This window comes from Montipora capricornis, chromosome 11, assembly GCF_036669925.1.
Source record: "Montipora capricornis isolate CH-2021 chromosome 11, ASM3666992v2, whole genome shotgun sequence".
NCBI lineage: Eukaryota > Metazoa > Cnidaria > Anthozoa > Scleractinia > Acroporidae > Montipora > Montipora capricornis.
The window spans coordinates 42,633,296-42,651,650 of NC_090893.1; the positions used below are offsets into that span (position 1 = coordinate 42,633,296).

General features: G+C 40.4%; 1 protein-coding gene across 1 annotated transcript in view; it reads right to left on the reverse strand.

Annotated features, from left to right (window-relative positions):
• The window catches only part of LOC138025027 (ubiquitin-like-conjugating enzyme ATG10), a 22,377-nt gene extending 11,819 nt beyond the window's left edge, over window positions 1-10,558 (reverse strand). The window contains exons 1-3 of the mRNA XM_068872257.1: window positions 10,428-10,558; window positions 2,517-2,648; window positions 1,490-1,613 (exon numbers count right to left, since the gene is read on the reverse strand). Coding sequence (XP_068728358.1) covers window positions 1,490-1,613; window positions 2,517-2,648; window positions 10,428-10,535 — 364 coding nt within the window. The 5' untranslated portion in view covers window positions 10,536-10,558. The remainder of the gene's footprint in view (window positions 1-1,489; window positions 1,614-2,516; window positions 2,649-10,427) is intronic.
• Window positions 10,559-18,355: the final 7,797 nt, after the last annotated feature.

An 18,355-nucleotide genomic window follows, 5' to 3' on the forward strand; every position in this document is an offset into this window, starting at 1 on the left:
ACTTCCCATTAATGGCTTGTGTATATAAAAGCATGATGGGATTTTCAATTCCCAGTATTGGTTTTATCGAGTTTATTTCCATTGATGGGATTTAAACATTTAACACAATGGATTGCACTAACAAAGTCACAATGGGATTTTAAATTCCCATTATTGGTTTCATCAAGTGTATTATCATTAATGGGAATTTGTTAATAGACATTAAGAAGACTAAATTTACATTAATGGTTATTGTTTACCACATTTTTATCTTGGAAAATTTCCATTAATGGGAATTATGTAAGAATGGGAGTTTGCTAATTCACATGATGGAAAAGACAAATGACATCCATGGTTTTTTGGAAAATTTTCTTGTGTCAGTCTCCTGATATTCATAGTCTGGTGTATCTGTGGCATGGAGCTCTGTAGTTTCAATCTCCTGATGTTCATGTCTTACTCGTATGGCTATTTCCTCTTGCTCCACAGTCTCTAGCCACTTAATTCTTGTTCTTAATCTGGCGTACTTGATCAGCCAATCTCTTCTCGGTGACTACTGTTAGTTCGTTGTTGATGTTATGGGCTTTCCACAGGTCTAGCAATCTTTTTCTGCACCCTCGCCTCTCTGGTTCACTCCTGGTGTAACATTCAAACAACCGTTTGTTATCCTCCTTTGACCATCCTAATCTCTTCTGTCGTTGTTCAGCAGTAGCAGGATGACGTCATTAGTGTGAAATTCAATATCTGACATTCTCTCATCAAATGAGGTTGTTGTAACCTTAACACTGGTGGCTTTTGGGTTGTTGACACTTGCCAAATGGTGCCACCCAAGACTCTGGTGGGCGGAAGCGTCTATATTCCCATGGTAGGCTAAGGCACCAACCAGTTCTACCCCAGTGCCCATTTATTATTATTATTATTATTATTATTATTATTATTATTATTATTATTATTATTATATTATAGCTCATTTCTTAAAAGTTAAGGTAAATACATCTGATTCTACTGTAGCATTGAGCAAGTACAAGAGAGAAATACGAATTAAAAAGCAGCAGCCAGCTGTTTGCCATTTGCCATAAATGCAAATCTTGATCACTGCAGATGACATACTGTAATTATTAATTAAAAGGTTGTGTTCTATTGGGATCAACCATTTTCAGTTGGTTTGATTGATCAACTTTTTAAAACCAGAGTCAAACTAGGTTGAAACAGTTGAAAAAGCATGGGCAGTGAACACTGTGTGAGTCGTTTACATGCCACTGGGCACTTTAAAGCTGGCTGCAGGCTCCAGCCATGTTGTTTTCCCTCAACTTGTCAATGTGAAGAAGTCTGGTTATAGACTATTCCCAAGGCAAGAGTTACCACATTTCAACCAAAAAAGGTTCAAAAAGTGTTCCATTGGGAAACCTCAACCACTAAGTAAAACTGGTAACTGCCATGCAATGAAATGGTTGGTCCAATAGAACACAACCAAAATCTCTGACTGTATAATTATACAAATGGTCAAACAAACCCTGATGGCTGGCAGTAAAATACAAAACAGGTACACTGTAGCTGTGGCTGTAGACAATATGATACTCATACTTGAAGAATTCAGCATTTACATCTGACTGAGCATCAGAAGACGATGCACATCGCTGTAAAATAATAATAGTTAACAATAATAATTCTTAACTTTTTGTGATAAGAACAACTTCCTAGAAGATGATGTTCAAACTCTGGAGGTCACAGTAAACACTGCTAGCCTCAGCCCTGAACCTGGTGCTTATACTAGACTTATAAGCATCTTCTGGAGTATTAGGGTGGTCCCAATAATAATAACTACTACTACTACTACTACTACTACTACTACTACTACTACTACTACTACTACTACTACTAATAATAATAATAATAATAATAATAATAATGATGATGATGATGCTTAAGTTTAAAAATGAACTATTTGAAAGGCTAAAAATTACATTAATAAGTAAAACACCAAACATTTTTGATACTCTTGGTCATCATCAGGGTAAAAGGCACTCTGCTTAAACAGCATTTTATATCCTAATACTACATGTAGGTAATACCTGATGGGAGAAGTTTTGCAATGACATTTTTTTTGTATGAGTCAATTTCAATGTCTATTCAAACTCCACTTCAATTGTTGGATGATGGCGCTGATGTAAAGATTTGACCCTCCAGAGTATGTGCCAAATAAAAGAATGCAAAGAATTCTTGCAAAGGTGATGGGCAGATTTGTCAAGGAAGAGGTCTACACGTAGATGCTCCTCAACATTGAATTTGATGTTAGGATGGTAATAATGTTTAGATGCTCAAGCCTCATATTTTTTCCTTCTTGGAGAAACAATCATCAACATACCAGTCAGAGAACATCAGGTTAAAGGGTCGGACAATGTTGGCCTCCAGTTTACCCATGAATATATTTGCAAGAACTGGAGACAAGGGATGTGGTATGGGTAATGGTGTCACCCCATCCCTATCTTTAGGTACAAGTACATACAGGGACGTAACTAACAATCAAGATAAATCCTTACATCACCATCATCTTCCTCCACACCCCAGCTGTTGTCTTCATTTATAGTTTGTTGTCCTGTCTCACCTTCAGTCACTGTAAAGTGCCTCAGCTTCACTTGGTGCTTGATCAGGTATTTTACTTTTCGCTTTCCCTGAAAAAGGCATGACACTTTGGCTAAACAACAGTGCAAGAAACAGAACCTAATTATTATAGCAGGGGTTTCAATAATATTGGCCGAAGCGAAAAATACCCATAATACTCTTTGTTTGTCCACCCAAATTTTGAATAAGCATTGTAACAGTTTTTGTTTTCTCTTGGGACCATTGTAAGTCCCATGAGAAACAGGTCAGGACTCAATGCTTACGCAAAATCTGGGGTGGACAAACAAAGAGTATTATCATAGTGATATTTTCTGCTTCGGCCAAGAGAATTTGAAGTTGGCAGCTAAGTTTTAGTAGAGTATGTAAGTTGACGTATCAAGGCCTCTTTCTCAGGAGGAGGCTACGGGCATGCTATTTTTTACAGAACACTCGCAAACGCCACATTTCAAAAGCAAACTCGACTATCACATTTAGATGTCACTTCATGTTGTCAATGCCAAAATTGAAATTGCTAAGATTCTAGAGACTGTGAAAGACTGCGGTGATCTTCGACAATTACACTGGGGTAGCTAGCTTACTCGGTGTGAGGTAATAGACAAATCAAACTCCAGTGATAGGTGGCAATACAGTACGTGCACCAGATTTAATCAAAGTTCAAAATTCTCAGTTTCCTTGAGTTACAACGTAATGACAACTTGTAAAATTGACAATAATCTTACGATAGAACAGTGGTAGTAGTTCAAGTAGATAACGATGAGCAGTAAAAGTAGCAGAACAGTAGTAGCAGTGGTAGTAGTGGTGCTGGTGATGATGGTGGTGTGTTCAAACTGAAAAACGATAATTCGGTATACAATTGATTTCGAAAGTACTAAACTGCCGGTAAGCTAGTAATGCAACATGCAGCATAAACATGCTAACTTGGTGATAACTGAATTTCAATAACTACTTAATAACCAATCCATAATCGGCCTATGGGCATTACCGGAGAATTATAATGCCCTAGTGCTTAGCTGCTCTTAGCCAGTCAGAGTGTGCATTATATCGGCCAGAAACACTAGCCATATAATAATAATTAATATTAGAACCTTAATAAATTATTGTAAGTTATAACTAGCAATAGCGACAAAAACTAACACTAAAATGAACACAATGCGCAGTAAATCATTAAAAATCGATTGCCTTTAGGAAAATTCTCAACAATCACACATCTAGTGCAATTCATGCCAACAGTAAAACTCTAAAAAATTGACCATAATTATGCAGTACTAAACTATGACGTATGAAAAGATAAAAACTTACTTCAGACAACGACTCACACCAAACAATAGCTTGATAGGATATCCACTGACAGATAGCAAGTAGCAGAATTTCTATGATCGCTGAACAATACCTTAACAGTGCACAATTTTATAATAAAGCATACATGAACAAAACTAAGGAGTTGTCCAAAAACATGCACTCTACAGTTTTCTAAACTCCCTCACGGAACATGTAGTAGCTATCGATAAGCATGAAACTGCAAATTCCTAAGGGAAATTGTAGTGTTGAAGCAGGTTAACCCTTTAAGAGACTATTTATAATCACGAGAAAATTCGTGAGAAAAATAAAAAAGGAAAAGTAGGCGTTTCAAAATTAACATTCTGGCTCATTAAAGGCGTTGTAATACGAGCCTTTACAAAACTACATGTATACTACTAAGGTTCGAAATGCAAATCTTACATTAAATTTTTAAATCAATAAAACGGAATGTTCATAAATTATTACTATTCAATGCTCATCATTCTCATTCATAAAAAAAAGTTTAGTCCTTGTTCGACATCTCAGTCTGCACTTTCCAGTAACACAATCTTGTCGATTGGTCACACCAACTCCGTGTACTAAACCGTCTCCCTGGTTGCAGCACTCGTCCCAATGGCCAAACACTGCAGAACGTATTTTCATCAAGCAGTAGTACTATATCATTCACTGCAAGGTTTCTGCGTTGCTTGCTCCATTTCTGACACTGCTGTAATTAGGGGCAGGTATTCTCCAGTCCAGCAATGCCAGAAAAAATTAACATCACTGAGATACTGCACTTGACACCATCTGTGGCAGCTGCAGTTGTCGCCCTTAGAGAAAATTCTAGGAGGAATTGCATTTGTCGCTCATAGTAACAGCAGGTGGTTAGGTGCTAAAGCGTGAAGATCCTTTGGGTCATCCAATACTTTTAATTGGTAAATTTTGGTGTGCCATTTACTATAGATTGCACTTCACACATACAAGTGCTTAAGCCTTTGTCATCCAGGATTTGCTGCTTTTAAAGTAGTAATGCCTTGTTCATGACCTTTCTCACAGACCTGATACATCTCTCCCACACACCTCCATGGTGCAATGCAGCAGGTTGATTAAGTGGCCATGCAATTGATGTCTCGTCGCAGGAGGAATTCATGGATTTTTGCTTGATTCTGGGACATTGTTCAACAGCCTTGCAAAGTTTCTTTTCGCCCTTAGCAGAGTTTCCTTCTGGTTTTTCTCTTCTAGCATTGAATCTATGTAGAGATTTCATGAAAGATTCAGTGTTGTCGTAGAAGGAATAAATTCAATAAGAACAGCTGGAACAGCAAAACAGGTAAAATAATAGTACGCCCTATCTCTTTGCTGTTGTTCTCCCGTGGCGGACAGTAAAAGGACTAAAACAATCTACTCCTACACTGGTAAATGGCAGCTTAGGAGGAGTCACACGATTCTCTAGAAGACTTGCCGTTTTTGCTGCAGGGCAGGTGCTTGACGTTTACGATCACGAACACTTGATCGTGTGCCAATAATCCAGTACTTCTGCTGAATCAATGACAGAGTATATTCCACACCAGAGTGACCGGAGGCTCTGTGGCAGCAGCTAACAATCAGCTTGGAAACGTGGTTTTTCTTTGGAAGAATCATCGCATGCTTCGCATTGTCACTAGTACGTGCTTGCTGGAAAAATCCTCCTAATAAGATACAAATAAGCTTGTAAATAATAATTTTATGACTTGATTTGCTGAATGTCTTACGTGTACTTCTTTGGTGAAGAACAACTAATTCTTCCTGAAAGCTTCGTTTCTGAACAAACTTCAAGATTTCTTTCTCTGCTTCCTTTAGTTTGGAAATGCTGAGGGGTGGGATAACTTGGATGTCTGCATAGTCGACTAGTTGCTGTTGATCTGATTTGCCTGGTGGCACCAAACTTGTTTTCATAAATTGTTCTTGTACTGTAGCATAGCACCAATGCTATGATTTTCTTTAAGCCTGCCCAAGAGGAATTCCTTGATAATTTGTTTGAATTGCTCGCTTGCTTGGTTCATGAATGTTTCAGATTTTTTCTTAAGTTCCAGATCATTGCTCGAGATTTCCCCACTGTCAGTAAGTCATTGTGGCCATGTATCTTCTAGCTGGTTTAGGAAAGCTGGTCCTTGCATCCAGCTTTGGCTATTTAGGAGTGCGTCTACTGTCACCCCTCTGGATGCTTCATCGCATTTGACGTCTGCCAAATTTGATGGCTTGAAACATCGTGGTATTTCAAATCGCTCAAGCGTGGGCAGGTCTTGAAGCCAAACTCTCCAACCTTGTTTGTGACATTCTGGAATCTCGTCATCCCAACCGAGGCCCTTGAGGCATAAATCTTGCAAGATTTGCTTCACAGGACGCTGGTAGAATACACAGTGATACGAAACCCAGTGAGTCGAAGATAGAAGAAACAAATGACAGAATTCTTCTTCTTGTAGTTGGCTTCTCCTTGTTCACGAACAATCTTGTAACTGAAGGTGTCTTCCTTAAGGTTCCACTGAACGCCGCCTAAGGCTCTCTCTCTGAGTGACGAGCTCCTATCAAATCTAAATCCTTGACAGATGGTGCTCTTTCTGATTCAGGGATGGAGCCAATTACTTCTCGTGAATTAGAAATCCACTTGGTGAGGCATAAACCTCCCTTAGACAATAAGTCACAGGGTTAACTAACCAGGCAGACGGCTTTTGAATTGGTTGCGACTGATTTGAGGCAATTGTCAAGACAGAAATTTTGCTTCACTGTGTCGATTGCTACTTCATCAAATTCTTCAGGCATAGTTTATGCCCCTAGGGGAAGAAGCATCACCAAGCAAATGAACAAGCATTTGGTATTGACCTTTGGTTCCATAACTAATTTAAAATCTCCATCTGGCCACCAAACAAATCACAAGTAATTGCAGTCGCTTGGGTGCACTCTAACTTGATAGAACATTGCTTCTATGTCTGACATGAAAGCCATTCACTTTTGACCGAATCGTGTCAGTACACCAACTAGCGTGCTGGTTAGATCCCGCCCTTGTAGAAGCTGGTCATTGAGTGCGGCGCCACGATACTTTGCTGAACAGTCGAACACAATTCACACTTTGTCTGGCTTCTTGCTTAGCAGGTTGGCCATAAATTCCTTGTACTTCTCGTGTAGAGTTGGTTCTCTCAGTCTGTAAACGCTAATCTTAGCAGTTGTAATCTATGTTCTGCTTGAGAATGGTTGTTTACAAGGTGAGGAGGTTCACGTTCTTCCATGGTAGAGCTATTTCATAATGACCACTCGCAAAGTTCACGGAGCCTTGCCTCATTTCAAGTGCACGCTGTTGTTCTGTGACATCGATATTTTAGCTTCATAACTCGAATCATTAAACTCTAGATTGCAATAATCTTCAAATTGCTTGCTCAGTGTAGCGTTAGCATCAACAAAATTCACAGTTAAATCTTTTGGCTCCTTCCCGCCAAGAGGTCCGTTCAGCACCCAGCCAAATATTGTGCACGCCAAGAACAGGCCACCATCTTTACTTTCTCTTGATTCTCTTGGTTGAAGTATTGATGGCACATCACTGCCTATCAAAAGACCAGCTCAAATACTCTGTATTTTCATGCCCTTGAGATGAGGCCATCGCTTGACATCTTCCTGGTTTCCAATGGTGTCAGCTGATACTGGGAGACTGGGACTGGAAAACACATTTGGTAGCTGAATTATGTTACTGTCACTAAGATCGGAAACTTCTAGATTAACAACAAGTATTTTTTTGTGTAAAAGACGCAATATGATGTCACCAGAAATGTCATCAAAAGCTTAATGTTTATGTTCCTTGAAAAAAAAGGACAGTACAGCAATCAGAAGCCATTATGCCAGAGGCTTATGCAGCGTAGGTCAGAGTACAGAAATTACAAGAGGTGCCTGCTAATTAATAATAATAATTATAATTATAATAACATGATAAAGAAAGATTGAGATAGGTCTGTAATTATTGGTGAAGTTTGCTTTGTCATCACTCTTGTAAATTGGAAGAACTTTGCTAATTATTAATTTGTCAGGGACACTGCCAGTGCAAAAGGAGACATTACAGATATTGGAGAGAGGAGCTGCGAGGAGGACAGCAGATGCCTTAATGATCCTGACATGAATTACCTCCAATCCCTTCACTGTTGCTGGTCTTAAGCTTGGAGACAGTAATGATAATTTCATCCGGAGAAGTTGGGGAAATAAAGAAACTATTAGAGTAGGTACCATTAAGACGTACTTTGTGATCAATCGAAGGAGAAGGAATAGTTGCAGCAAGATATGGACCAATGTTGATGAAGAAATCATTAAATTTACTAACAATTAATTGCTAAGGGGTGAGTGATAAGGGTTCCCTTGTTGCCTTTCATTGGCACCGGTGTTGGCCCACTGTTAAGCTGATTGGAAGAAAGTAGGAATTTAATAACAGACCATGATGATCTCAATGAAGAGGAAACAGATGTAATTTTATCATGATAGAACTTTTTCCTAGTGTAGCGGTGGAATCCGTAGAAAACCACGGCACACAGCTTAAACAGACTTTCCAGGCGTTTATTCTCACAGCGAGTACGGGAGGGCTCCGCAACTCCACATTATATACCTAAAATACTCTTCAAAACAAAAACTGACACACTTCGACCACGAGTTATGATTAACCCTTACAGGGGTTCAATTACAATGCAATGCAAGTACCCTAATTGCGTGACCTACGTTCGTGCATGAGTCACGCTTTGAGTTAGGCCTCCCTTTTGCAGTAAATGTTTTTACAGGGAAACAATTCTCGTAAATAGAAGAAAGGATGCTGATGAATGAATCATATTGAATGAATTAGAAGGTTTGGTAGTGGCTATAAGAGAACAATTCATGAAATATGGGCAGATGATCAGAAATATCAGATACATGGTTTATTTTGTCATTGAATTCCATAGAAGTGTCACTGCAAGGCTGCAGAATTTAAATAAAGACTGACTCAGCTCCATTTGTATGGACATTTACTTAACACCGACACAGCGAAATGAAGCACCAAAACACCATGTATGACTCCCACCATACATTGAATACTCGACAAAGGCCTAATTAGACGTAAAACGTTATTGTTCCTAATCTCAGTCTTACTCTGAATCCTAATTTTAATCTCAACGAATTAGGAGTAATAACGTTTTAGGCCCAAATTAGGCCTAAAACGATATTTAATCTCAAATCCAACCTTTGTCCACTCAAGTGTTCAATGTGTGGTGGGGTCATACATGGTGCTTTGGTGCTCCGTTTCGCTGTTTAGTAGCCTGCGAGCAAGCTCTCTTTCGGGGTGGGTGGGCGGGCGAGGAGACAGAGAGAGACTTTCAGCATTTGGTTTCCTTCCTAAACAAAGCTTCTTCGGAGTGTTGTTGGCCATGCGGTTCCCGGGGAAATCCTTGCACAATGTTTATTTACATTGGGTTCATATATTTCCGGTAAGATCTGATTGGTCAGAGTTTGACAGCTCAAACGCTTAGATAATGCGGGGGGTACTGGGGGCGGAATTCAAATTTACGAGACATGATCGCAAGCTCTCTCTCTCTCTCTCTCTCCTCGCCCGCCCACCCACCCCGAAAGAGAGCTTGCTCGCAGGCTAGCTGTTTAGGTGTTTCGGTGATTCGCTGTTTCGTGGTTTAGTGATGCCACATTTTTATCTGGGACTTCCAGATCACATCTTTTCTTAGACTCAAAACCTTGTCGAAGGATTTACACGGTTAACTCCTCTCACTCTCTTTGTTTCTCTGTGATTGGAAATAAAGTTAAAATTATCCAGGGAAGTTATATAAGTCATTTGAGATCTTATGAAGCCAAGTTTCATATAAGGCAATGACTGAAAAAGATAAATTCAAAGCAGAAAGGTATTGCTGTACATCCTCAGAATGCTTTTCAAGACTGCATATGTTTAAGTGAAATGTAGAAAAGCATTCTGCAATGCCGGATATGAGATTACATAAATTGATTAGTATTCACATAGGAAGATTTTTTGGACAGTGAATGTGACCTGGGTGTAAAAATATTAATGTCAGGATCAAAGTCAGAATTGAGGGGTAATGAATAAGAATCGGGATCTGCTAAGAAAGGGTTAACATATTTGGAATCAAAGTAGGAACCATCAAAGCTTGGTGAAAATTGAAGATCATGTATGGCAAAATAGAAATCAGTATCGGTGGGAGTATCAGCATCAGCGTTATAACATCATCAATCATCCAATCCCTATCAATTCTCAATATTTGAAGACTTTGGGGGTTGACAGCCCTGTTTACAGTTCTGTGCTCTGTTACCAGGCCTTTGAGTAAAAGCAAGACTGAAGTTGACCTTGCTTTGATACAAATCTCACTGCTTTTCTAAGGCATATAGAAACTCGTTTATTATTAGCATTACAACAACATGATTTACATCAGAAAGGCAAAGGAACAAGGTCAAGTCCAGCCTCGCTTTTATTCAAAGGCCTGGTAACTGATCATAGAACTGATCATTAACACATGACACCATCGTGAAAAGGTCTGCAGTCATCAAACCTGCGAAAGCTCGACAGTCCAGGAGTCTTCTGCATGCCTTGATCTATCAATGAAGTCCTGTAGCTCATTTTCAAACTCGCTGTAAGATAAGGTGCCAGTTTTCCACATGCATGCGACTAAAAGTGCAAAATGTGACAGGCTTTTTTCATTTGTTAGAGGGAAACTGGGGACAAGTATGGGCTCATAGCAACCAGAGTGAAAACTGGGTAGGAGGCTTTGCTTGTTTTTATTCCATTTTTTTGACAGCACTTTTCGAAACAAGAGGACATATCTGGCAGTGGCAAATGCCAACAACAATAACTATACTTTTGTTTGAGGCCAAAGGCGAGAAAATAATCGACAGGAAAAAGAAAGTGTCGATCCTCAAAAGCACCCGCCTTCCGCACAGGTATATCCAAACGGAAGTGAAAATGCACAATATTGACTTGCAAAAGATGACCGTTTTAAACAAAAGAACAATCACAGCGGAATGTTTGCAATCAAACGGGTCCAAACGTGAATAAAAAATCGTATTATTATGAGCATTTTTCCGCGGTGCACCTGTCTCGTCATGATAAATTGCCGAATTTTGCAAGATTATCCGATCAGAACATGGTTTGTTGTTTTTGCCATTCGAGTCAATGAATGGTGTTTCCAGCGTATTTTAAATAACTAAACAAGAAATAAAATGTGAGCGATCGATCGTCGACTCTCGATCCTCTGCTTGTCTGACCTTTTTCAAAATTTACGGATGTGACGTCACACAGTGGGCTGGCCTATCATTGTAAACAACTGACAAGTCATTTACATAACCAGCTGCCCTATAAACAATGACAGAAGAAAAAAACCGCGCCACACGAAGAATTTGGGCTTCCACTATGATGAGAATCAGTTAAAACTTAAAGCAATTTTTTCTTTTTTTAGAAAGTTGTAAACTTCTTTTCAAAATCTGCTGTCAGCCAAACGAAAGTGCGTGACATTCTACGCGTGAGCAACCGGATATCGAGGTCATTATACGTTATCTGTCTGTGGAACACGAACTGATCGAAAGTCCCACAACTCATTACAAAGTTCGCATTTATTATATATACCTTGAGTTTCTAAAACATTAAGAGAAATCTGAATTCCAGCTATGGTAAAACGGTAGGTAGCCTGGTGAAATTTAAACGACATTTTTAGGAATCGATCCAGTTGAAGAACTTGGAGTTAGAATTCTGTAAAATCACAGTTCGTTTGTTGGAGACACCCGATCGTCGTGGTGGAAAAAACAAATGCGAAGTAGTATCTACAATTTCTCTTCCCTTGGCAAAACTAAAAAAAATTGTGGAAAAATATCGATTTCATGAACTTGCGCAACACGTGAATTTTTATGAGATGTAAGGAAATGTTTAAACCGTACTGGACTTGCGGATAGATGGATAAGGGAGTGATGCATTGCACTTGTAACGTGTAGCCAATTAAATTTCGTAAAATCCGTTCGTTCACCTTTGCTTCTGGGACTGAGACTAAAACGGAAAGTCAAAATTCCACCGGTATATCGCAATTTGAGCAGTTCCTTAAATATTACATTGAACGTCAGTCCCCGAAAAAGTCAGAGAGTGAATCCATACTTGCGTCGCAAATTTCATCGACCCGGCAGTTTCTTTAATTTGAAATAGAATATTGAAAGATCTACTCCGGCTACGGCGACAAAAGCGTCACCTCAAAATATAGTTGCACTATCGTAAGTCTTTCGCGATTATTCCATCTTTTTCACGTCTCACAATGTGGGCGAAGTATCCTAAAAATAGATTGGTATGGGCGGTTTCAGGGTAAAAATATAAAATAAAAAGTTCGCATTTGTATACTCCTGTTGTCGCGAAAACCTGAGATTTGGTGATTTCACTTCGTTGTTGCGCAGAAAACCGCAAAAATATGAGATAAAAAATGCTTGCCTCAAGTGCAGCACGTGAAGAACGATTGTTTTTTTCCTTTAACCAATGATATTATCGTTTTGTGGCTTTGTCGTTGCCGTGGGAACTTAAAAACACGACGACGGCGGGCTGCGAGGATGTCATTCCAAAATACAAGTTCCAGTTATTGTCATCACGAAGCAATTGCTTAAGGTCGTTCTGAGTATAAAATGTGGCAGTTGTCATGTGCTCACGTCCTCAACAGGTCTTTAAATTTAGTCAATTTACGTCGTTGCACAATTGAGGATAGCAAAGAAATGTACCAAAATGAAAAACACACATGATGAGAGTGCAAATCAAATCAGCTTACATCAAATCGTAGGTTAGTTTTTGAGTGGCCTGTTCCACGCTCCCAGACAGTCGGGAAAGCGAAGTTAAACTGCGAGTTTGCTTTCGTTTTACCAACTATCTGGGGGCCTGGAACAGGGGAGTTTTTGAGGAGAGCGGAAAGAGCCAGCAAACACAACCCACATATGATGCCAAGTCTGGTAATCGAGCCCTCGCCACATTGGTGGGAGGCGAGTACTCTCCTTGTGATTCCATGAGCGCGCTTTGGCTATCAGATGGCAAATAGCCAATGAAGCGCATAGTACCGAGTTGGCTGTTATAACCAGTCTGATATCCAACAAGCGCTAATGGAATACTTGTTTTATTGAATTTTCATTAAATTTTTGGACACTTGGAAATTAAAGCCAATCATTTTCCACCTTGGCAACAGTACACTTGACGAAGTCAGTTTCCATATTAGGTCATCCCTTCCTTCACGACGTAATGCAAACATGTCTTCAAGGAGAGGAAGATCGGAGCAGTGGTAACAGCACTTATTTTCCTCCAGTGTGTCCCGGATTCCATTTCTGGACGAGGCGATAAATTGTGGGTTTTCTACTCGAACCCGAGACGTTTTTCCTTGGGTACTCCGACATACCCCCCTCACCAAAAACTAGCATTTCATCTGGATTTGATTTCCAGTCTCCCTTATTAGTAGAGAGGTTTTGCTCTTGTTAGGCTCGGCTATAATATTAATAGGATGACGAGAGAGCAACAAATGCGGCCACTCTACAATTTCTTCATAGACCTCACCAAGGCCTTCGACCTCGTAAGCAGAAGAAGTTTGTTCCAGCTGCTGAAGAAGATCGGCTCCGCTGTCCCCCTCAGTTACTCAGCATGATGTCTTCCTTCCACGAGGATACGGTGGGAAATGTCAGCTTTGACGGCGCATCATCTGATGAGAGTGGCGTAAAAGAAGGCTGCGTCTTCCCGCTAACATTGTTCGGCATCTTGTCAAGTTCTCCCTGCTGATCAACTTCGCATTCAGAAGGCATCCGCCTCCATACCAGAAGCGATGGGAAGCTGTTCAACCTGTCCCCTCTGAAGGCCAAGAACAAGTTACGCACAGTGCTAATCAGAGAAAGGTTGTATGCGGATGATGCAGCTCTGGCCTCGCACACTGAAGAAGATCTCCAGCGCTGGGTGGTGGACCGGTTTGCCCGTGCATGTAGGTATTCGGGCTTACAATCAGCAACAAAAAGACCAAAAGTTATGGTTCAGGACGTCCCTAAACCACCATCGATCAGCATTGATAACAAGGAGCTCTAGATAGTAGACCATCTCACCTACCTGGGTTCAACCGTTGCCAACAACATATCACTCTCATATCACATATCTAGGAGCAGGCGTGGTTCAGTTGGCTACTGCGCGGCTTTCGGAGCAAGAGGTCCCCGGTTCGATTCTCGGTGACTTCAACGTCTGTTTCGACTTTCCTCAGATCCGCGTGGCTATAGCTTTAAATATCCGTGAAACAGAGCACTGACAGAGGGAGGGGGGTCAAAGGTGGACCGTCGGCTTCCATTGATACCAGTTTCGTAACTGAAGGAACTACCAACGTTTAATAATGTGCTATTTACTTTACTGTACTTTACTTTACTTTACTTTACTTTACTTTACTTTACTTTACTTTACTTTACTTTACGTTACTTTACTTTACTTTACTTTACTTTACTTTACTTTACTTTACTTTACTTTACTGCCTCAAAGCGGAAATCTCCACTCGCAATGCCAAAGCTGCCGCAATTATGGCAAAGTTGAGGGAGACAATGTAGGACAACAAACAGCTGACGGTTAACACCAAGCTCAAGGTATACCAAGCGTGCTTCTTCAGAGAACCGTCTGCATGGAGGACTACTACTTTCACTGCCTCAGTCGTATCCTGGGAATCACATGGCAGGATAAGTTCACTAACCCCGATGTATTGGAGAAACCTGGATCTCTCAGCATGCACCTCAAGCTCTGTCAGCGTCGACTGCGATGGCCGGAGTATCTGCACCGTAAGGATAATAGACGCATCCCCAAGGACCTCCTGTATGACGAGCTAGATTCAGGACACCGCCCAACATGTCGTCCAGTGCTACGCTTTAAATTAAGGATGTCTACGAACGAGACACGAAGCTGACTGGCATCGATCAATATCATAGCTGAGAACTGAACAGTGGCAGCTGATCACGGTTGCTGGCGTTGTGCTGTTCGTGAAGGAGTCAAGAGTGGCGAGGGGAAGAAGAATCTTTAGCTGGAGGATAAGACGGCAGAACCAGCTGAACCCCACCCACCCCCCCCCCCCCCCCCAACGAGTCGTCAGTGTTTGAGTGCTACGTCTGTGGAAGAGACTGCCTTGCAATACTGAGCGCACATCAGTCGCTGCCCTCAACAAGACGGTGAACTGACTTACCAGGGAGCTGCCGTTATCTCTCGAGAGAGACTGGTGACTAAGGAAATAGGATGACGACTTTGGGATGCCTGAATTCTCTCCATCGATTAGAGAAAAGTGTTTCAGTGTTGTGTTGTTAACGCTGCGAAAATCCTTGGGCAATTCTAATTATGAGTGCAGCGATTTAACATATTCGGCAATTTTCTACTCAGTCAATCAATCACTTTATCTGTCTGTTAGGGGCCGTATTTACATGAGACCGTGACGAACTCAGACCGGTATGAACATGTACCGGTATGAAATTTTTACATCCTTTTACATGAAACCGGAACGAAATGCTTGGTGCCTGGTTTCGGGATTAAATGATATATTTTGACTAAAAAATATATGGGCTGATCAAAAAGCATACAGGCTTGAAATTTCTGGACGCGGTCTGAGATTTTTTGTCATTTGCATGACACCGGTACGAACTCAGATCGGTGGGTGAATTTCTCGTCTCGAGAAGAAGTCAGACCGGTATGAGAATTTCAGGCTGGTCTCGTGTAAACGCATAAGAAAGAAATGTATAGCTGCCGATGTTGTTTACTCGGTTTGTGTTATGAAGAACTGATCTTTATTTGAATAACTGCCTAATTTATATAAATGTGCAGCGGTAGTGCTTATGCTAATTAGGTGGTTGTGCGTGCTGTGCGATAGGTGCTAGTGAGAAGGTGTGAGATATTTACATGGTGTAACACCGATACGAACTCATGCCGGTCTGAGTTCGTCCGGGTCTCATGTAAATACCCCCTTAGTTAGTAAGTCAGTCACTTTGTCAATCAATCAGCCGGTCGGTCAGTAAGCGTCAGTCGTTCAGTCCTGAGAGAGTCTCACTGACGCCTAAAAGTTGCGCTGTAGGGGATGCGCAGTAACAATCATAACTCCGCTGAGCGAGTTTTAACTCAGTTTTTGTTTCTCTCTTGGAAAATCATGCAGCCGAGGTTTACTCTCAGGAAGCACCAGGGACAACTTCACTTAGTGGTTCAGACCGTGAATCCGAGATGTCCCGCCATTTCAAGACAATCTCCTCAGCAAATCGGCCAAGCGACCTCAAATTTTCCTTAAGATTGATAGGAACCTGCTTATATTTTTTTTAAAATTTTGTGCACCAGTAATGATGAAAAATTTTTAGATTGTTTTGTGTAAACAAAAAGCTTTCCCACCTAGTTACAACTCGAAAAGCTGCACGTATTTTTGCATATACCCGAGATTATCATCATATCTTTCTTTACCTTCGCCGACAGTGTAGAGTACCTTGTTGTAGCTACCATCTTCCCAACCATGATATACCTCAGACAAATATACCACAACACCGGAAACTGCTTTCCCTACTGCCCTTTGGTAACAGCGTGTGGGTTCTTTTACGTCCCAAAGGGTTATGATCTTTGAAGGTATGAAGGTTTAGGAATAGCCAATTTCCGAGTTGCTGCTTGCCTCGGTTTCAAAGTGAGTCCTGGTGCACAACCATTCAAATGAAAATGAGTGGTGTATTTTCGTGCAAATCAAACTCATTGGTTGTGCACGAAGACTCGTTTTGAATCAGAAGCAAACAGCAATTCGGAAAGAGCCTAATGGCCTGTGGTTTATCGTCCTTATCCAAGAAGACTGGAGAGTCTAACCATTTGCAGATGCCACTACAAAGGCAGAATTTTATCCTCAGTTATTTCAAGACCCTGAATCAGTGCTGGTCCGGAGTTTCCTGTTCAGTAGTCAGGGGCACCCAACGAGAATATAGTTCAAAACAACTTAAACATAGCATTGTTAAACGTATTTTAGTATTTAAACGGTAGATATAGGCATATTTTTATCCCCTAAAAATTTTTCACCTGTTCGTATTTCCCAGCTGAAAGTCTAATGATCCGAAAATTATATGGATGAAAAGTTACCTTTTCGAAATTTTCAGCCAGAAAAAAGGCTCCCGAAAATTATAGATGACCTTTTTAGGGTAAGACTCCGTTAAAAATGGGCAATTATACCATTTTTTAGATGTTCGAAAATCCTAGCACAGGCAGGCAAGCAAGAAATTTTACAACAAATTTTCCGAAAATTGACGTTGGGTGCCCCTGAGTAGTCTTTACGCTTCACTAAATGAACCAATCGGCCAGTCGGCGGTCGAGTTAACTAGTCTTCTACAGTACAGTTGGAGCTCTTAGAGTTGTTGTGTCTTGTTCTATTGGCCTTGAAAAGCCCGCGCACCGGTGTCTCAGTTGGTTGAGCACCGGGCTGTTACGCGGGAGGTCGTGAGTTCAACTCCGGCCGAACCAACACTCAGGGTCTTTAAATAACTGAAGAGAAAGTGCTGCCTTTGTAATTACATCTGCAAATGGTTAGACTCTCTAGTCTTCTCGGATAAGGACGATAAGCTGGAGGTCCCGTCTCACAACCCTTCAATGTTCATAATCCTGTGGGAGAACCCGCACACTTGTCGCAAAGAGTAGGGCATGTAGTTCCCGGTGTTGTGGTCTGTCTTCTGTGGTGTATCATGGTTGGGAGGTTAAATGCTCGGAGATATTAGCTACACCAAGCTACTCTAAAAAATCCGAGGGTAAATAAAGATGTATGATATATATGATATATGATAAGTTATCGTTATTATTGTATTTCGGCTGGCCAAACCGGTCTTTTCCAACTACGCTAGGAATTCGCATTGGAGGGCTTTTTGTGGACATTATTTAAGGCGTTACACCGGAAATGCGTAATATAAATGGACAGTTAAATTAATGATGAAGCTACTCATTATTATTATTATTAATATTATTATTATTATTATTATTTATTCTTAATTATGCTATCAGATCACCAGTTTCATAACGGTAACGGTAATTATTATAAATTTAGAAAGAAGCGGACCACATTGTGCAGTTGCGATGAGTATAAGTCCGGAGTATAAGTGTAGTTAATTGAAACAATTTTCTCTTCAGCGCGCGCCTTTTGCCGTGAGTGCTGTATTGTATGTATTGTATGCAAAGTATGTAGTGTTTAAATCGTATTGTTAGTATTGCAAGTAGCGAAGATATCACTCTATAAATAAGACATTAATATATAATAGTGCTACTATTACATTGTAAGTAGTGGAGGTATTGTACTGTACTGTACTGTACGTATTCAAATTGCAAGTTGTGCCTCTGTTTTTGCAATAAAACATGTCATTAATTAAAAATAAATAAATAAAAATTAAATAAAAAAAAAAAACAGTTTATACAACGTATCATGACCAGTAGGATTATTAATTAACCGTACCGTTGAGGTGAAACCAT